General features: G+C 38.6%; 1 protein-coding gene across 1 annotated transcript; it reads left to right on the top strand.

Annotated features, from left to right (window-relative positions):
- Window positions 1–3,229: 3,229 nt before the first annotated feature.
- Window positions 3,230–19,622, top strand: TFAM (transcription factor A, mitochondrial; the record flags this gene model as incomplete). Its single annotated transcript, XM_084245807.1, has 7 exons — window positions 3,230–3,330; window positions 3,895–4,013; window positions 5,799–5,869; window positions 6,281–6,430; window positions 10,935–11,030; window positions 16,601–16,657; window positions 19,346–19,622. The coding sequence occupies 7 exons, from the start codon at window positions 3,230–3,232 to the stop codon at window positions 19,490–19,492; spliced, it is 741 nt and encodes a 246-aa protein (XP_084101933.1). The 3' UTR covers window positions 19,493–19,622.
- Window positions 19,623–21,049: the final 1,427 nt, after the last annotated feature.

The following is a 21,049-nucleotide window of genomic DNA, read 5'->3' as shown; positions in this document are numbered from 1 at the left end:
TGATCTGCTGATGTAGTTATTAAATTAGGAACTTAAGTAATTATTTCATGCAAAGGAATAAAGCTATAGAAGAAACAGAAAGGTCAGTTGGGTACTTAAATAATAAATTACTTCAAGCAAAGGAGTGAAGCTTTAGATGAAACAGAAAGGCCAGTTCATGGGGCCTCACTGGTGGCGCAGCGGTTGAGCGCTGGGTTGCGAAGTTGCCCACAGCCTCTGCAACACTAGTTTGATCCCTGGCTGCTGGGCGAGAGAGTCCCACATGGTGCACAGACCTCTCCTGCTGCTCGCTGCTCCCCTCAGCAGTGTACTTTGGTCCTTCTGCCTGTTCTGCTCCCTGCTCTGGCTCTGGTGAATTCTCTTACCCTCCCGCGCTTCTGACTGTACCCAGTGCTTGTATAAATAAAAAAATTAAAAAAAAATAAATAAAAAAAAAGGCCAGTTCATGGAGGATTTGTATGCTATGCATGAGAAATTAAGCTCAATTTCTGTGGGTAATCAGGAGTCAGTGAATGTTTCAAGTATAGAAATGTAATCATTGCTTGCCTGGTGCTCAAAAAAATACATATTGAATGAACATATGAATGAATGTGATAAGCCTTTTAGAAAGATTATCCTGATGACAATGTGGAATACAGTTTGAAGGAAAATAAGACTGGAAATAGGAAAACTACTCTAAGAGTTTGGAAAAAGATGGCAGAGCCTGAATCAGTGTCCCACAGGAACTGGCTAGTATTAGGTTGGAGAGCCACTTACATTTATTTCTTCCCAACTGTAGGTTCAGTGACCTCAAAATGGTAGTTTGAAACTAGCCATGGCAGGCGTATTTGTACCAAAGGACTTGACAAGCACAGTGACACACATTTACACTTACATTACAAATTAGGACTTTTTTTTGAGAGCTGACTAACACACTATTGGCCTAAGCAAAAGCAACCATGGGGCTAGAGAGGAAGGTATATACTTATTAGAGGGGCTAATTAGGTAGAATCGCTAATATTTATTACCAGTTGGTTAATGGGGGAGACTGTAAAATGATTTATCAAGTTATAAACTTGAATGATTCAGATGGGATACTAGTGCCCTTCACCAAGAAAAATAATGCAAGATAGTGGAAAGATAGTTAATTTTGTTCAGAGAAAACTGAAGCATCTGTGGGACATGATGGCATAGATGTACAGAAGAGAGTGGTTGGATATGGGATTAAAGGAAAAGATCTAAAGTCAATAAAAATGTAGGAATCAGGATATAACTGATAGTTGAAGCCACAGGAGTAGATGAACATAAAACAAAGGGGAAAAACCCTGGAAAAGAAGTGGTAAGTATTCATGTTTTATAAATGAAACCATATACCTTTTGGTTCAAATAACTTTGAACAGGTATAAATAAATTTTCTTTGTAAATGCTGCTTGGAATAAAATTATCACTGCAACGTGTGTTTTAAGTACTTGATGAAAACAATATATTATATAGGTGACATAAGATCTCTAGAGCAAGATATCAAAATGACACTTTAAAAGATTGTTTATCCAAAAGTTTACTTATATCAAAGATTTGAAACAACACAACAGTCTAGAAAAATAGAAAACAATTGTTTTGACATTAGCTAAAATGTATCTTACCTCTATCATAGCACCTATTGTAATTATTAATATTTTTGCCTTTGCAGCTAGAGTATACTGGGAGGTGAAAAGGAGAATCTAACGCTGTGTTCTTTATTTATGGTTAGGACATTTCATATTTTATAGTGTGTACTGATTGGGAAAAAAAGTTATTTCTCCTATGACTAGATGTAAGGTTTGAACAGACCAGGGTCTATGAAAAGGGTGACTACAGTTGCTTACCACTTAATAGAAGTGAAATTAGTCCTTTGTAGCACCTAAAAGCTAGTGTTCTAAAGCTACAGAAAGGAAGGTAGACTCCTAGCTCAGTATGACACTGGTAAGAATTTCCTAACAAATTTACCAACAGCTGTGTAACAGAGGAAAAGGCTGTTTCAGGAGGAAGCATGTTTGAAAGAAGTGGAATGTAAAAACCTGGAAGGGCCCGTGGATATCTTTAGATCTTCTGAATCTTTTTCATGCTGTTGCTTACACAGAAAATGGTTCTTCAGCACAGCAATCAGTATCATAAGGTGTTCTTATCATACATTCTCAGTGCTCTGGTTTGGGGACACTCGATATAGTCCAACATGCTCATCTGCAGTAGAGGAAACTAATCTTAAGGGATGCGACATTTCTGGATCAAGACGTTCATGTTGGGGTTAGAAATGGGAGTCTCCATGCAACTCATAGCCAAAGCCTACTCCCCACAAATTAAGCAGTGCTGCTCTCAGGCTTGTGCACAGGATTACCAATAGTTGCATGGATGCCCAATGGTCTTAGATGAGTATCGCGTAAGGGGGGGTGGGAATAGTATGGGGAAGATAACTAAGATGGAAATGCATACATTGGGCAAAAATGAAAAATGATGTAAAAAATACATAAAATTAAAAAAAATTAAAAATACATAAAAAAATGTGATCCAATAGTCACGACCATTAGAACTTGATAAACCTTGAGGCACTTGTTAAAAACGCAGATTAATTGGCCCTCCACAGACATAGTGAATCAGGATCTGTGGTGAGGTACCGAGAAAACGCAGTTTTAGGTTTTAACACGCTCCATCCCCAAGCCCCTCCCCGGGGTATTTTTGGGCACTTCAGCTACAAGCTCAGCTTCAACAGCGGGACTCGGGTGCGCGCGCATCACCCGTCAACTCGCCCTCGAGCGGCGCGGGCAGCACCGAGATACTGTGTCCCCCCGGTAAAGCGTTTGTTACGTACAAGCCCTTCCGGCCGTCACAGGCTGCGCCGGCCAATACCGGGTCAGGGGTAAGGCTGCCGCCGCGCCTCCCTCAGCTTGGCCCTGCTGCGGAACCAACTGCGGAGGGGGGCCGGGGCAGAGGCGGCTCAGCAGCGCCCCTCGGAGGAGGCCAGCGCCCTCCACATGCGACGCAGTCCCGCCCACCGAGGAGCCAGTACGGCGCCTGCGCTCATTCGGCCTCGCCCCGCCCCCTATTTACCAACCGGAAGTTAACCAACTTCCCATAGTGCCTCGCGAGTGGCGGGTATGATAACAAATTCACTAGGCTTGCACTTGGGTTCACGTTGTCATTGTTGGGGTGGTTCTGCTGTGCTGAGGGGACGTTAGGAGATTGGGGCCCAGTCACTACCTGGTCTGCGGCTGCAATGGCCCTTCTCCGGTGCATGTGGGGCGTGCTGAGTGGCCTGGGAAAGTCCGGAGCGGACCTGTGTGCGGGCTGTGGAAATCGACTGCGCTTTCCGCTCAGGTAGGACAGCGCGCCTGCGCCTCTGCAGGAGGCATGGTTCTGGGATCCGGGGCTGGAAGAGAGCGGCTCTCCCCCACTTGCTGTCCCTCTTAGGAGGTCAGGGCTACTTTGGCCTCGACCTTGCCAAAGGAATTGATAGATCTTGAGGCCAGGCTTTACTGTAGAGTCCACCGTGCCTGCCTCCGGTCTCCCTACGCCTTGCCCTTACACCCCACCTGTCCCCACTGTCCAGCGTGGAGCACCCTTTGAGCGTCCTCTGCGGAGCGGCGCCTAGAGTCTCCCGCCACGATCCATTTAAGCGTTCAGGAGGCGGGGCCCAGGAATTGGAATGCAGAGGCTTCCCTCCACGCTTTGCCCTTCTTAGGAGGCTACAGAGCTCTGAGAGGAGTGTTGCATGCTCTTATGTTTGGTTCGGGCAGGATTTTGAATGTCACTAGCTTTTCTTGTCGAAGGTTTCAGATACATAGCTTTTTGATGACATCTAATTTGGGATCTGTGTTCATATACCTGTTATAGTGACACTTAAATAAATGCATGACATTAGTTATTTTTATTTATATGTAGCTTTGGGTATGTACCACGATGGTTTTCATCCTCAATGAATGGTTATCCAAAGAAACCTATGACTTCATATGTTCGGTTTTCCAAAGAGCAGCTACCCATATTTAAAGCTCAGAACCCAGGTAAGAAGTTTTGGGGTTTGTACTTTTCTCTGTTGTAGTAAAGAGGCTACTAAGTAGTTGAGCTGCTAATTTGATTTGCACTACCAAAGTGACTGCAGAACAAACATTCTGTTTGATGGTCTCTAAATAGGAGGTGTAACATGCTTTCTACCACGTAAAAAACGCTTCAATTGGGGACTAAGCAAAGGTATTTTTTTATTTTTAAAGTTTTTTTTATTTTATACATTTTTTACATCATTTTTCATTTTTGCACAATGTGTGCATTTTCATCTTGGTTATAGTCCCCATACAATTCCCACCCTCTTGTTTTGATCCTACTCCCTCCTAGGTATTTTCCTGGTCCCTTATGTAGGTTTTCTAAATTCTTGCTATGAGTGAGACCATCCGATATTTTTCTTTTTCTTTCTGGCTTATTTTGCTGAGCATGATCCCTTCCAGCTCCATCCATGTTGCTGCAAATTGCATGAGTTTATCTTTTTTGATAAGCAAAGGTACTTTTAAAATAATGTGGAGGGCTGCCCCAGGTGGCACAGCAGGTTGAGCGCAGCACTGTGAAGCTCTCTGCACCCTCTGCAGTGTGGGTTCGATTCCTGGCTGGCCAGGGAGATTCCCACATGGCGCGGCAGACCTCTCCTGCCTCGCTGGTTGCTACCCTCAGCAGTGTCTTGGATCTGTCTGCCTGTTCTGCTCTCCACTCTGTCTCTGGTGAATCCTCTCACCCTCCCACGCTCTGGCCTGTACCCCAGATCTTGTATAAATAAAAATAAATCTTAAAAAAAGTAGTGTGGAGCGCACCCAGAGAAGAGGATGAAAAAGCTGAATTTTGAGCCTTACTTGCCTTTGGCCTAGAGGGCTATTGATGAATTATTTTGTCTCTCTTTGCTTAGCTCCTTCTTTTGCTTTTCAGAGTTGTTAATGAAGTTGTAGTGAAATAATTTATGTAGAAGTATTCTGTAAAATGTAACACTCTATACAAATTACTGCTAATTTTAAGAGCTCTTTTCGCTGAAAAATCTGTTCTTGAGTTCCTGAGATTTCCAGGCAGGATGTTTGGTCACTCCCTAAAAAGGTGGTGGGGACTTTCTTGGGAATTGTAGCGTAAAGATAATAGCTAAATAGATAATAGCTAACCTTTGCTTATGACTTCTAAAGCCTTTCGCATACAGTACATCACAGGGCACTTGTGAATACCAGAGGAGCTGTAATCATTCTCACATTACAGAGAACTCCTTTGAGTACTGGTCTTGAGTACTCCCATCTTTTAAAATGTAGGAGTTGAAACTAACAAGTGATTAAATCATTTATAGCCTGTTACTTCAGTTAAGATAAGGAAGAAAATGGGGGATTGTGAATTAATTTTATGGCAATTTTGTTTGGTAATGGTATTTTTGTAATTGAAATACAAGAATATTTTGTTGGTTAGTCAGGTTTTATGAATAATCATTCCTGATGTGAAAAAACTCAATTTTGATTGAAATATTAAGTAAACAACTTGAAAAAATTGATTACCTAACTGCTTAAACTAGTAATCTCTGTGGATTGTTTTGGTGGTATGTGATATACTCCTTAATTATTAGATGATAGATTTTTACAATGTGGATAAAGTATTTATCATAATTTATGTGGTTTTAAAAAAGCTAAATGATTGAATTGTATGTAGGATACAAGTTGTTTATAATAAAACCTACTTTTAGAGCTCATGTTTCTGCTTTCTGGAATTCATTAGAAGTTAGTCCTCAGACACAAATTTTGACCATGTTTCCATCCTTTTTGAAATATCCACAGATGCAAAAAATTCAGATCTAATTAAGAAAATTGCACAACTATGGAGGGAACTTCCTGAAGAAAAGAAAAAAGTAAGCATATAGGTTTTTAACTTTGCCGACCAGTTATCATGCAATCAACAAAGTTATACCTTAAGAGACTAGATGACTCACATCTTTTTTTTTTAACATCCATTATCTACAAAGGAACTTTATACCTCTGATCCACATATATGATGAGAATGTAAATATTTTGGATGGAGATGATGAAGGATTAACAGCAAATTGAAATTGAGAGCTAGTTGCTGTATGCTCTCCTTGGTTAGATGTATATGAAAAATACATGTTTTTAATCCATATAAATGTGATCCCAGAGCACACTTTCTACTAAGTGGTTCAGTCTGTATTTATCTGGTCAGGTAGTTGTATTTCTCTGACAGGTATACTATGTTTAATTTGCCAGTGGCAATGTATTGACTTATTATTTGGGCTTTTTATTGACAGATATATGAAGATGCTTACAGGGCAGAATGGGAGGCATACAAAGGAGAAATCAACAGAATTCAAAAACAGCTAACTCCAAGTCAGATGGTATCTTTGGAAAAAGAAATCTTGCAAAAACGTTTGAAAAAGAAAGCATTAATAAAAAAGAGAGTGAGTATCATTGAAATATGCTTTTCCTTCAGCAAGAAACTGAAATTTATGTTTGTAACTATGTAGTTTTCTCTTATTGTGGCCATACTGTATGTCTATATTGTAGAAAGTCTTCACGTATACACCAGTTAGGAAAAAAATGAACTTGTTTGGAACTACTTGCTGTTGAGTCTTGGAAGTTCTTGTTACTTTTGGATATATCTGAACTTATTTATTTTTAAAAAAGATTTATTTTTATTTATTTATACAAGCACTGGGTACAGTCAGAAGCGCGGGAGGGTGAGAGAATTCACCAGAGCCAGAGCGGGGAGCAGAGCAGGCAGAAGAACCAAAGTACACTGCTGAGGGGAGCAGTGGGCGGCAGGAGAGGTCTGCGCGCCATGTGGGACCCTCAGCCGGTGGCCGGGGATCGAACCGGCGCTGCAGAGGCTGCAGACAGCTTCGCAACCCAGCGCTCAACCCCTGCGCCACCAGGGAGGCCCAGATATATCTGAATTTAAAAGACATAGTTAGGGGTCTCCCTGGTGGTGCCAGGGGTTAAGACAATCTTTGAAGCTATCCACGGCCCCTGCAGCACAAGTTCAAGCCCTAGCCAGGGAGCTACCCACATGGTGCAGCACACCTCTCCTGACTTGCCCGCTGCTACCTTCAGCAGTGTATTTCAGTCAGTCTGCCTGTTCTGTTCCCCACTCTGTCTCTGGTGAATTCTCTTACCCCCCCCACGCCTCTGGCCTGTACCCCAGTTCTTGTTTGTATAAATAAATATCTTCTTTAAAGGAAGAAAAAAAAAAGACATATTTAGTACTAGCATGGAAAAGATGTAGGAATAGGTATGGAACAGCTAAATCAGGAATAGGAAGACTCTGCTCTGGACTTTGTTTAGAATAGCTTACTGATTTCAATTGTTCTAGAGGTAATAGGGAGTTTGGTTCTGAACATTTCTGAATACACTTGAGTTCATTAACATATGAGGGGAAATGCCTGTTGTATCTAATCAAACAAGAATTTCCTTTAGGATGGAATCTTGGTTTTCCTCATTAAAAACCCCACATGGTTCAAAATTATAGTTCCAGCTTAAAATATCAATCCACATATTTCTCACTTTTTGAAAGTTACAGGTTACTTTACATTTTTCTATAGGTCATTATTAGGTGTGAAGTATTTTAACTAGCTCATCTAGTATATATACTATAGAAAATGGTTATCAGAGTTAAAATAATTTCCTGAAAATTTGTGCGATACCCAGATATCTCTCCCTGATTAGTACTTCCTAGCAATAGGGTTGGACGCACCCATTTTCAAGTAATGGTGGTAATCTGATCTAATTAGTAAAAGGGAATCAGAAAAGATACTCTGAGTGAGAAAAATAATCTCTGGATAAGGATCGTATTTAGAAGGGTGAGAATAAACTAAAACTAAAGTTTGCTCTCCTTCTTTTGCTCTTCCTCCTAATTGCACACCCATCCAGCTCTTAGAGTGGAAATAGAAATGAGGATTGGATAGATATTTGGAGTTTCCTTTTAAATACTTCTGCTGTACTTTTGCCTCTCTTTTCTGGTATACCCATTATGTGTTTGTTACACCTATTCTAGTTGTCCCACAGTCCTTGAATAGTGTTTCGTTTTTTTTTCTTTCAGTTTTTGTTCTCTTTGCTTTTGAGTTTTTCAAGATTGTATTAATGTGATCTTTAGCTTAGAGATCCTTTCCTTAGCTGTGTCTAGTCTGCTAATGAGTTTATCAAAAAAAGGTATTCATTTGTGTTAATAGTGTTTTTGATTTCTAGGTTGTTCCCCCTCTCCCCCCTTAGGATTTCCAATACTGCTTAAATTATGCATCTGTTGTTCATACTGCCTAGATCCCACAGCATATCAATCATAGTTGCTTTAAATTCCTCACTGGTGGGCCTCCCCTGATGGCGCAGCGGTTGAGTGCTGGGCTGAGAAGCTGCCCGCAGCCTCTGCAGCGCCGGTTTGCTCCCCAGCTGCCGGGCGAGGGTCCCACATGGCACGCAGATCTCTCCTGCTGTGCCCGCCGCTCCCCTCAGCAGTGTACTTTGTCACTCAACCTGTTCTGCTCTCCGCTCTGGCTCTGGTGAATTCTCTCACCCTCCTGCGCTTCTGACTGTACCCAGTGCTTGTATAGATAGATAGATAGATAGATAGATAGATAGATAGATAGATAGATAGATAGATAGATAGATAGATAGATCGATCTTAAAAAAGAAAAAAAAATAAATTCCTCACTGGTAATTCTAACACCTCTGCCTTGGAATTTTTTTGTGATAGCTAGATATGATTTACTGGCTAAAAAGAACTGTAAATAGCCCTTAGTAACTGGTGGTGAGGTGTGGAAGCAAGGGACATAATCTGTAGACCTGTGATTAGGCCCTGGTCTTTTCCTGGGCCTATACGCAAGACTGTCAGCTTCACACTTTCTCAAATTTTTCTCCCCTTAGTTAGAGGAACTGGATGGCTAAAGTGGGCTGGTGTTGGTTAGTAAGCACTCTAAGGCTTCTGTTAACTAGTTTCTCCTAGGGCAGCTAGCACTTTGTCACATCAAAATGGTTCCTTTTGCTCTCCCCCTGCCCAAAACAGAAGGGGATTTTTCTTGATATTTACTATGGGAATCTGGTCACAAGCTGGGAGCTAAATCTCAATACTGTGAGGCCCCCCTATAATTGGGTTCCTTCCACCCCCAAATCACCCACGCTGGAGTTTTTAAACTCTCAGACTTGTCCACACTGAGCCTCCAGCAATTCATTAATTACAGTTCAGGTTTTCTTACCCTGGCACTTCAGTGGTTTCTGCTCCTGAGTTTCTGCTCAGGTAAGCTAGACTCCCTGTTTTCATCTAGCTTGTTTCTCCAGTGTTGGGGGCAGCAGTTAGCCTTGTGTCCTCCCATCTCTTAAAGATCCAAGAAATGTTGATTTTTTTCAGTCTGTATCATTTATTGCTATCAGGAAGGAGTAGTGATGTCCAAGTTCCTTAAATGTGCAATCAGAAACCTGAAATCTGAGCATTTTTTCTACCTCACACTTCCATTCTCATTCCCTGTTGGAATTTTTCTTCTCATTAAAGTTTCCTAGTGCTGGGCCTCCCTGGTGGCTCAAGGGGTTAAGCACCGCACTATGAAACAATCCTCAGCCTCTGCAGCATGAGTTCAATCCCCGGCCAGCCAGGGAGCAACCCACATGGCGCAGCAGACCTCTCCTGTCTTGCCCACTGCTCCCCTCAGCAGTGTATTTCAGTCAGTCTGCCTGTTCTGTTCCCCACTCTGTCTCTGGTGGATCCTCTCATCCACCTACCCCCGTATCTCTGACCTGTACCCCAGCTCTTGTATGCATAAATAATTAAATCTTAAAAAAAAACAACAGAAGATTCATAATGCCAACTAGCTTGAGATTAGTGAAGAGTATGGGAACCAAGAAGTTGCAAATGAAGCACATAGGAGAGAAATGCCTAGCAGTAGCTCTTTTTTTTTCAAGATTTATTTTTATTTATGCATATAAGAACTTGGGTGTAGGCCACAGGTGTGGGAGGGCAGGTACTACTGAGGAGGGCAGTGGGCAAGACAGGAGAGGTCTGCTGCGCCATATGGGTTAGCTCCCTGGCTGGGGATCGAACTCTCGCCACAATGGCTGGCGATAACTTGATAGCACTTAGACTTTAACCCCTGTGCCACCAAGGAGGCCCCCTAGCAGTAGTTCTTGAAACAAAAGGGGGAATAAGTAAAATTGTAAAGTTCCCCTGAGTGTACTATAGTTTCATGCCTGAGAGGTTCAGAAGAAGTGATTTCTACATGTAAATTAGGGGAGTTCTACTTTTACTTATGGAGGAAAGTGAGGTGGGTCTGTTACTAATTGTAACAAATTGCCATTAAAAACCACATAGTTTTATATAAGTACTATTCACTGTACAAATTCAGAAACTAAGTAGGTTAAGATAATGCACTATTTCTCATCTTCTGAACTCAGAAACTGAATAGATTTAGACTGTAAGAGAAACTTGTATTCTTTTCCATCTTTTCTCCCCTCCTCCCTTTGATACGTAGTAAAAAATAAAATTTACCACATCTATTGAGGTTTCAAGGTTAAGAAATGTGCAGAGCATGAAATGAAATGAGAGATTATTAAACAGATAGTCTAGTATTCCTGGCTTGTGGGTGCCTGTGGTGATTTGACTGGGGACATGGTAGTGTCCTGTAGGGGAAGAAATTGAGATGATTTTATGTTTTAAAAAATGTTTCATATATATGTGTTGTTATTCAGTTCATGGAAATAATGTGTAAAGGAAATATTTTTACATGGAAAATAACTCAAAATCTATTATGATTTCAAAACAGTGCTATCAGAAAATTCTGAACTCGGAATAATCGTATACTTTATATAGGAATGATAGTGTTCACTTTGGAACACTTTGTATTGCATAGTGAATAAATTCCTGTAGGTGAAATAAGTCTCAGGAATTTCAAAATTATAGCTAAATCTTCGATTTTTATTACTCAGGAATTAATACTGCTTGGAAAACCAAAAAGACCTCGCTCAGCTTACAACATTTATATAGCTGAAAGATTCCAAGAAGCTAAAGATGGCTCAGCACAGGTAAAAAGAACTGCATTTGTTTTCCACATTCAGTTTTTAAAATATTTAGGTCATCTTGGGCTACCATATGTCGAGTAGTGAAGAAAAGTTGTAAATTACTCTAAGTACTATATTATATACTGTATTTTTCTTTAGAGAAAAATCCTTTTTTGTATCACATAAAATTAATTTGAGTATATATTTTCAGACTTATATGTTAAAATTCTAGAGATTTTTCTTAACCCAGCAGTACTTTTTGTACTGGGAAAGAATAATAATCATTGGGAAAGAATGAGAGTAGAGTCAATATTCTGCATAATATTACATATAAAATGACAATTTAATATTTTGTACTGGGATTTGAGTATAATTTATGCTTCATGTCAAATCCTCTAAGAAAATTTTGGTTATGTCTGTGGGAATGTATATACACACATCATCATATGACTGTCAAACAGAAAACAGTTTGTCATTCCTTCTAGGGCTAGTCTTTCCTCCCTTTTGAGAAACTCCAAATTAGCCATTGTATTTTTTTCTTTTTATAATAATGACATGATAAAAGTCTGTTCAGACCCCTAACTCTTGTCCACCTGACATGAAAGCTTTTGCCACTCTCCCTCTAGGTTATTTGGATCTGTAGTTCATTTCATACGTTGTCTTTAACGTATGATAAAATATGGTATATCTATGATGTAGTCTTCCCTGGGTACATGATTTCACTGTTTTTTACTTTCTTTCGGATTTTAATTCCATTTCTGTGACCCTACATTACTAAAATGCAAACCTTTTTTTTTTTTTTTTTTTTTTTGAGGTTGGAATTTGTTCAGTCACTAACTTACCTTGGATCTTGGATTTAGGTTTCCTATCAGTATAAGGTTATATGCTAGGAAATTCTAAATAAATAGTACTCAAATCTGATTGCGCCTGGGAATCACATAGGATGCTTAATGACTGGGCTCTGCCCCTGCAAATTAAAATTAACTTGACTATATAATTTTCATTCATTTAAAAATATTGGTTTTTACATCCTCATAATTTAAAGAATCAAAATTAAACATGTTATGAATGATGCCGGTTTTTCTGTCCTTTTATATTCCTTACTCCAGAAGCAAAAGCATTCCATTGTAGCTGATTCTTATGATATTTATTTCTGTCTCTCTAAATAACATCCTTATATTCTTACTTTTTCATTTTTTTCACTTTTAAGTATTACCTATCTTTTAGGCATTTTATGTCCCACTAGTTAAGATGACATTTAACTCTTATTCTACTGCTCATGTTTCTACTTTCCTACCTCCCAAGATAGCTCTCATAATTTTGGCTAGGTCACTAATGAGCATTTATATTATGATTATGTAAAACCCTATTTATAGCTGAGTGATGCCATTTGCTATAATTATTTTTCCTGTCTTACAAAAACTTTCTCTGAAGTTGAGTATATTTTGTGGATTTACTTTTTTGTTTATTTTGCTTGTTTTTTTAATGTACTGTTCAGTATTCCCTGGTTTTTAGTACATTTATATGCAGAGATATTTTATCAGTTTTAGTCTGGAATCTTTGATATATTCCAGTTTGGCTGATGCCTTATAGACCGTAGTGCACAGCTCATTTCCTGGGATCTTCATCACCATCCTTGTTCTTTTGCTTCTTGTCTTGTTTTGGTTTACTGAACCTGTCTGTCATAGCATTGTCCCTTGTAAGGGTACATGTAAGATTAAAATTTTGAGTTCTTGTGTGTCTGAAAATATCTCTATTCTTACATTTGTTTGATATTTTTGGCCTATATTTCTAGAACTGGAAATCATAAAAAATTTTAAAAATATTGCTTCTTTCTCTTGTAACTTCTTGTACTACTTTTGAGAAGTATAAAGCCATTTTGATTGCTGGTCCTTTGAAAGTAATTTGGTTTCTTTTTTCTCTCCTTTCTTCTTATCTGTATTGTTTTTCTTAGCCTTTTTTGATTTTCTTTCTGGGATACTGTATACACTTTGGCTTAATCTCTCTGTTTTCAGCATGATGTGTTCCCAACTTGACCTGGTGTCCATAGAGTAACGCTTTTACCAGTTTCAGATGAATAATGTCCTAGAATCTGCCCATGGTTGGGATTTGACCTCTTTTAAAATAGACTTTCAGTCAGTCTTCCTGTTTTTTCCCTGACCTTCATCTTTATTTTATACCTGTCTGTTGCTGCCAATTCCTGAGCTCCTTGGGAATTCTCCATTGTAAATCAATTTACTTTTTTGGATTTCCCCACTGCCAGCTTGGGAATTAGCTTTCTTGGATTAGGTAAGTCAGTTATCACCATTTCTCCATCTGCATTTTGGCTTCCAAAATTTTGTGTTGGTAATGCCCTCTTCTGTTTGTTCATGTGGGTTCATCCCTTAACATTTTTTGGTTTTGTATTTAATTAAAACAACAACAAAAAGATATTTATTGCTTGCAGTTTTAGAACCTGGGAAGTCCAGAAGCAGGGCACCATTTTAGCTATCTCCCCATGAGGGTCCTCTTCTGAATTCAGGTGCTTTCTTACTGTGTTCTCATGTGATGAAAGGCCTTATTTAATGGAATTTTAGGAGGGCAGAAAATTAAACATCTTTACAACCCTTTGATTTTTTTTTTTTAAAGATTTATTTATTTATACAAGAACTGGGGTACACACCAGAGGTGCAGGAGGGTGAGAGAATTCACCAGCAACAGAGCGGGAAGCAGAATAGGCAGACAGACCGAAAACACTGCTGAGGGAAGCAGCGGGTGAGACGGGAGAGATCTGCTGCGCCATATGGGTATCTCCCTGGCTGACGGGGAATCGAACCTTTGCTGCAGAGGCTGTGGACAGCTTCACAGTGCTGTGCTCAACCCGCTGTGCCACCAGGGAGGCCCTGATTTTTTTTTTTTTTAAAGAATTATTTACTTAGGTAAAAGATGCAATAGATTCACAAATTATTTAATTCAGTGACTATGAACCTTTATAAATGAATTATACACAAAAAGATTTGAAAGAATTGAGAGTATTAAAATAATTCTTTCCAAAGCTAAAAGAACAAATATTTAGTAATTGTCTCTGAATGTTAGATGTATTTATTAGGGTGAGTTAAAATGTCTAAAACATAGTGGCTATATAGTCCCAGATACTATTTGCTACCTCTGTTTTTATTGATAAGAAAATAAAATTTAGTTAATATTCACTCTGTTTCTTAAAACCAGCTTTAAAGAGATACTTTTCAGATTATCTACTTATCCATATATAGTCCCCTTCTTCTACCCCTCTGTCTCTACCTCTGCCCCTCATATCCCTGCCACACATTTTTTTTCCTCTGCCTTTCCTCCAGCTGTGGTTTCCCTGATCCCTTGAGTTTTATAGATAAAAAGCCGAGTCTAAGGGCAGTAATATGACTTTTCCCAAGTCTCATAATTAAGCTAAGCAGAAATAAGTACTGGCATGTTATTTCTATGACTATACTTAAACTCTTTGGTACAACTTTTAGAAAAAAACTACCATCGAGAATAAAAACATTTAGTTTTTGAAGTTAATATATGACAGAATGTAGATTATACTTGAATATTTCAAAAAGTAAATATCTCCTAGCAGAGGAAACCATCAATAAAAAAAAAGGCAACTTGTGGAATGTGAGAAAATATTTACAATCATATATCTGATGGGTGGTAATACCCAAAATATATAAAGAATTCATACAACTCAATAGCAGAAATACAATCAAATTAAAAAATGGGCAAAGGCCCAGAATAAATATTTTTCCAAAGAAGACATACAGATGGCTAATATACATGAAAGGGCACTGATAACACTATCAGGGGAATGAAAATGAAAACCATAATGAGCTGTCACCTTGTGCTTATGAGAATGGCTATTATCAGAAAGTCAGGAAATGATAAGTGTTGGCAAGGCTGCAGAGAAAAGGTACCTTTATGCACTATTGGTGGGAAGTTAAATTACTGTGACCTACTATGGAAACAATATGGAGGGTTCTGCAAAATATCAAAAACAGAACTACCATTTGATCCATTTGATTCTGTTTCTAGGTACTTTTCCAAAGAAAATGAAAACAGTGATTTTTTGTGCGCGCACACACACACACACCCATGTTCCTTACACTATTATTTACAGTAGCTAAGGCATGGAAGCAATCTTTTTTTTTTTTCCTCAAGAACTGGGGTATAAGCCATAGATGCGGGGGGTGAGACTACTCACCAGAGAGAGTGGGGAGCAAAACAGGCAGATCCACTGAAACACATTGCCCAGGGAAGCAGTGGGCAAGGCAGGAAAGGTCTGCTGTCCCATGTGGGCTGCTCCCTGGCCAGCCCCGAATCGAACTCATGCTGCAGTGGCTGCTGGTAGTCAATAGCTCTGTCTTCAACCCCTGCACCACCAGGGAGGTCCCTATGGAAGCAATCTTAAATATCCATCGATGAATGGGTAGATAAGGGAAATCTGATATATACAAATCATGTTTTTACTTAATAACAGGTATATGTTCTGAAAAATAGGTTGAGAGGTGACTCTCAACCTATGTCTTGTGAACATCACAGGACATATTTATACAACGCAACCCAGATGGTATAATCTACTACATACCTGGGTTATATAAAGGGACCACAGTCATACATGTGGTCTGTTGTTGACAAAACATTATATAGCACATTACTGTGATGGAATATTTAGCCATGAAAAATAAGGAAATCTTGCCATTTGCGACAATGTGGATGGATCTTGAGGGCACTGTGCTAAGTGAAAGAAGTCAGAAGGACAACTACTACATGATTTCACTTATATGTGGATTCTAAAAAACAATAAACAAGCTCAGATGTGGGGGGGAGATGAGGAAGTGGTGAAATGTGTGAAAGTGGGCAAAAGGCATAAACTTCCGGGCCTCCCCGGTGGCGCAGTGGTTGAGCGCTGGGTTGCGAAGCTGCCTGCAGCCTCTGCGGCGCCGGTTCGATCCCTGGCTACTCCCTGGCCACTGGAGGAGGGTCCCGCATGGCTTGCAGACCTCTCCTGCCGCCCGCTGTTCCCCTCAGCAGTGTACTTCAGTCCTGCCTGCTCTGCTTCCCGCTCTGGCTCTGGTGGATTCTCTCACCCTCCTGCGCTTCTGACTATACCCAGTGCTTGTATAAATAAATAAATCTTTAAAAAAAAAAAAAAAAAGGTATAAGCTTCCAGTTACAAAATGAATTTCTGAGGTTGTAATATATAGCATGGTAACTATAATTAACACTGTATTATATATTTGATAGTTGCTCAAAGAGTAGATCTTAAATGTTCTCATCACAAGAAAAAAATTTCTAACTGTGGATGTTGGTGGATGTTAACTAGGTTTGTTATCATGGTCATTTTGCAATAAATACAAATAGTTATGTTGTATACCTGAAACTAATCTAATATCAATAAAAAGCTAAATACATTAATTCCATTCATTTTTGAACACTGTAACAGTTTAATAATTTTTATTTAGAAAGTAGTATGTTAAGAATGAAGCTTTAGTTTTTTGTTGTTGAATGAATAATAAAAAAAGACAATTCTATTAATTACTGAACTTCCTATGTCTGTTTCATAAACATATGTTGTTTTACAGATAAAACTGAAGGCCATAAATGAAAACTGGAAAAATCTTTCGAGCTCTCAAAAGCAAGTAAGTAGTACCATTTTAGTATCAGATGTCAAGTTAGAATATCTGAGAGAATTTATTAGGGTAAGGCTTATTTAATTCATGTGAAAACAACCTTATCTTACTAATAGCACAGTTAAAGTATTTTAAAATTACTTTTGTATTCTTAGAACCAACTTGAGTATTTTCTCTTGGTATTTTTTTTTTTTTTTTAAGAGAATCTTTTTTTTGTTTTTTTTTTTAAAGATTTACTTATTTATTTATACAAGCACTGGGTATAGTCAGAAGCACGGGAGGGGGAGACAATTCACAGAGCCAGAGCAGGGAGCAGAGCAGGGAGCAGAGCAGGCAGAAGGACTGAGGTACACTGCTGAGGGGAGCAGCGGGCGGCAGGAGAGGTCTGCGCACCATGTGGGACCCTCCTCCTGTGGCCAGGGAGCAGCCGAGGATCGAACCGGCGCTGCAAAGACTGCAGGCAGCTTCGCAACCCAGCGCTCAACCACTGCACCACCGGGGAGGCCCGTTTCTTAGTAGTTTTTGACAGCAAATACAATTGATATTTGACTGACATCACTCATAAGAGTCCAGTTACAATCACACCCTGTCACCCACCATTCCTTTCCCATATCTGAAACCCTGAAATTATAACAACTCCTTTTTTTTTTTAAGTTTAGTTTTAGATGAAGTACTTTTTTTTCTCACACTGTTAATTTTTGGACAGTATTAGATTTCTCCCCTCAGGTGTAGTTCCCATAGTTCTCCCACCCCCATAGCCCCCACGATCCATCACCATACTCCCTTGTGCTCCACATACATAACGCCATTTTTATCCCTCCCTGTCCCTTTTTGGATGCCTCAGATCTATGGTCAGCTTACAAATTTTTGTTTTTTTTCTGACCCTTTGTTTGGTTTCTCTATATTCCACATATAAATGAAACCATCCAAATATTTATGTTTATTTCACTTAGTATAATTCTTTCTTGTTTCCTCCATATTGCCGCAAATGGCATGAGGTTTTTGGTTTGTTTTTTTTGATCACTGAGTATATATTCCATTGTGTGTATATATATCCTATATCTTCTCGTTCCATTCATCTGTTTTGAGACATTTAGGTTGTTTCCATATCTTGGCTATTGTAAATAGTGCTGCAGTAAACATGGGAGTGTAGGTTTCCTTTCAAGTTAGTGTTTTTGTTTCCTTTGGGTAGGAGTGGTTGTATGGTGAATCCATTTTTACTGCTTTGAGAAACCTCCACACAGCTTTCCACAGTGGTTGGACTCGTTTACATTCCCACCAGCAGTGTAGAAGTCTTTTTTTTTTTTTTTTTTCACACATCCGCTCCAGCATTTGTTGTTTCTGGTTTGTTTGTTTTGTTTTTTTGTTTGTTTGTTTGTTTGTTTGTTTGTTTTTAGTAAGGGATATTCTTAAAGGTGTGAGGTGGTATTTTATTGTTGTTTTGATTTGCATTTGCCTGACAATAGTGATATTGAACATTTTTCATATGCCTGTTGGCTGTTTGCATTTCTTCTTTGGAGAAGTGCCTGTTTAACTCTTCTGCCCATTTTTTGATTGGGTTGTTTGCTTTGTTTCTGTTGAGTTGTGTGAGCTCTTCGTAGATTTGATATCAGCCCCTTAGCAAATGAATGGTGTACAACTATTTTCTCCCATTTAGTAGGGAGACTCTTCATTTTGGTTACTGTGTCTTTTGCTGTACAGAACCTTTTTAGTTTGACCCAGCCCAGCCTTTGTTATCTTTGCTTCTGGAGACAAGTCCTCAAAGATATTTCTGAAATTTATGGCATGGAGTGATTTGTAGGTATTTTCTTCTATATTTTTTATGGTTTCAGGTACACTTTCATTATTATTTGCAAAATATTTCTCTTTTACCTTTTTCTTATTTAACTTTTTTCTTGGTAAAGTATTCCACCCTCCTTTGTACATGTAGAATAGTTAGGTAAATTCTAGATTATGGAATTATAAAGTTAATTATAAGGTAAATTCTAGGGCATATGATTATATAATTCCAGAAATAAATTACAAAGTTCGTCTAAAGAAATCACTTTACTGGTCCTCCCTGGTGACGCAGGGATTAAAATCTAAGCGCTATCCTGCTGCTATTGCCAGCCACTGCAGCATGAGTTTGATCCGTGGCCAGGGAGCTAACCCACATAGTACTGCAGACCTCTCCTGTCTCACTCACTGCTTCCCTCAGCTATGTAATTCAATAGATCACCTGTTCTACTCCCCCCTCTGTCGCTGGTGAATCCTCTTACCCCTCGCCCCCCACACCTCTGGCCTACTCCTCAGTTCTTGTATGCATAAATAAATAAAAAAGCATTTTATTATTTTTTTTAAAGATTTATTTATTTAAATAAATAAATACAAGAGCTGGGGTACAGGCCAGAGATGCGCAGGGGGAGAGGATCCACCAGAGACAGAGTGAAGAACAGAACTGGCAGACTGACTGAAATACACTGCTGAGGGGAGCAGCGGATGAGACATGAGAGAGAGGTCTGTCTCGCCGTGTGGGTTTCTCCCTGTCCGGCCGGGGATCGAACTCGTATTGCAGAGACTGTGTATTGCTTCATAGTGAGGTGTTTAACCCCTTGCACCACCAGGGAGGCCCTAAAAATAAATCTTTAAAAAATAAAAGAAACCTTGAAAGATTAAAAAACTTATTTTACAGTTAACAATTATGTTTTTTCTTCTCAGGTATATATTCAACTTGCTGAAGATGATAAAATTCGTTATAACAATGAAATTAAATCTTGGGAAGAACAGATGCTTGAAGCTGGACGAAACGATCTAATACGTCGCAAATCAAAGTCCCCATTGAAAGTTGTCATTGATGAGTTTTAAGATAGAAGATTGAGTAATGTTCATAATGGATAGACACAAGAACCAATTACGTCTCGATACTTGAAACTGTTGTAAAATTAGGATAAAGTTGGTGAACATTTATATTTAATTCCTTTTTCTTCACGCCATGGACTTCTGAGAGTTCAATACATTTTGTATTAGTATCTTGCTTTGGAAAACCCAGATAAAAGTTCATGCAAAATTCATTTTGTGTTAGGAACTGCTGAGGGTCAAAATAATTCATGAAATGTAACAGTGAATCATTTTACCTTTGATACAGGCAAATTAGACTGTGAAGTTTTTTTTATACTTGATGACTGTGGAAAGAATATTCTTGTTTCCTTATATTATGGAGGCAGGAATTTCCTATTCTAAAGTTTCCCAAATTGTAGTGTTCTGCAATATAATTGTGTATTTTTTAAAGAGTCTCCAGAACTCATCTAGGTAAGTTCCAATTCCTAGCTATAATTCATGCAGTATTCAGAGATGATACTAGTACATGCAAGAGAATTGCTGATTTCAGTTGCAGCTTTTTATAAGTGGATGGAGAGACTTATAAGGCTTTTCCTCATTGTCTTTTTTCCCCTAAAATACTAAGAAATAATGTACCAAATCTATGCATATTGTTTTATATTGCATAGAATAAAAATTTTAAATATTTCCAAATTATGTTTTCAGGTGAAATGTTCATTTTTTAATTTCTTTGGTGTGTTTTCTTTGTTAACTAGGGGTTTGCATTTTGAATTGATCTCTTGTGTGAGCATATTTATACAGAAAATAAAGAACTTACCTGGTTTAAGTTTTAAAATAGAGAGATCTAAAAAGTCTCCAAATCTCTTGATTTGGAACTTGTAATTTAAAAAAATTTTTGTATAACATATAAAAATCTATAAGGAGTAGCCAACTGTCTGACCTGTGGGTCAGTTCCAGCCTACTGCTTATTTTTCATGACTTGTGAGCTAAAAATTGTGTTTTCAGTTTTAAATGGTGAAAGGTATTTCAAGATACGGGAATATTAATACAAAATTCATTTCCATAAATAAGAGTTTTATTAGAACACAGCCATACTCATTCTTCTACTTACTGCTCATGATCTGTGGTAGAGGGTAATGAGTGCAGTGTTTCAATGCATTAATGTATTGGCTTGTTTCAGAGGTTCTTCTTTTAGAATCTTTGTCACCATTGTTTTAAAAGAAAGGGGGTCAGATCACTAAAGAAGCTAACATTGCCTTGCAGAGTGAACAAGGAAATAATCTTTAGTTTTAAATTATGTTGCTGAAAGATTGTATAGAGTGGAATGTCAAATCTCTTAAATTGTTTGCCATAGCTTGATAAAGTGTACCTTAAGAGTTTTCTAGTTAGCACATGTTAATAAAACCTTTCCATCCTTTACCATTTGTTTATCCTCTAAGAGAATCAAGCAAAGAGTTTCAAAATCTACTCTACCTTTTTGAGCAAAAGAATTTATCTTTCATCAGCTCACAGGAACACTATAACTCAAAATTTCTATGTAATTATGCAAAATATTTTGAAATTGTAGTTTCTAGATCTGTAGAG

The sequence above is a fragment of the Talpa europaea genome (assembly GCF_964194135.1).
Source record: "Talpa europaea genome assembly, chromosome: 10".
In the NCBI taxonomy this organism is placed as follows: domain Eukaryota; kingdom Metazoa; phylum Chordata; class Mammalia; order Eulipotyphla; family Talpidae; genus Talpa; species Talpa europaea.
The sequence above is the reverse complement of the archived record's forward strand: the minus strand, read 5'-3'. Positions and strand labels throughout refer to the sequence as shown.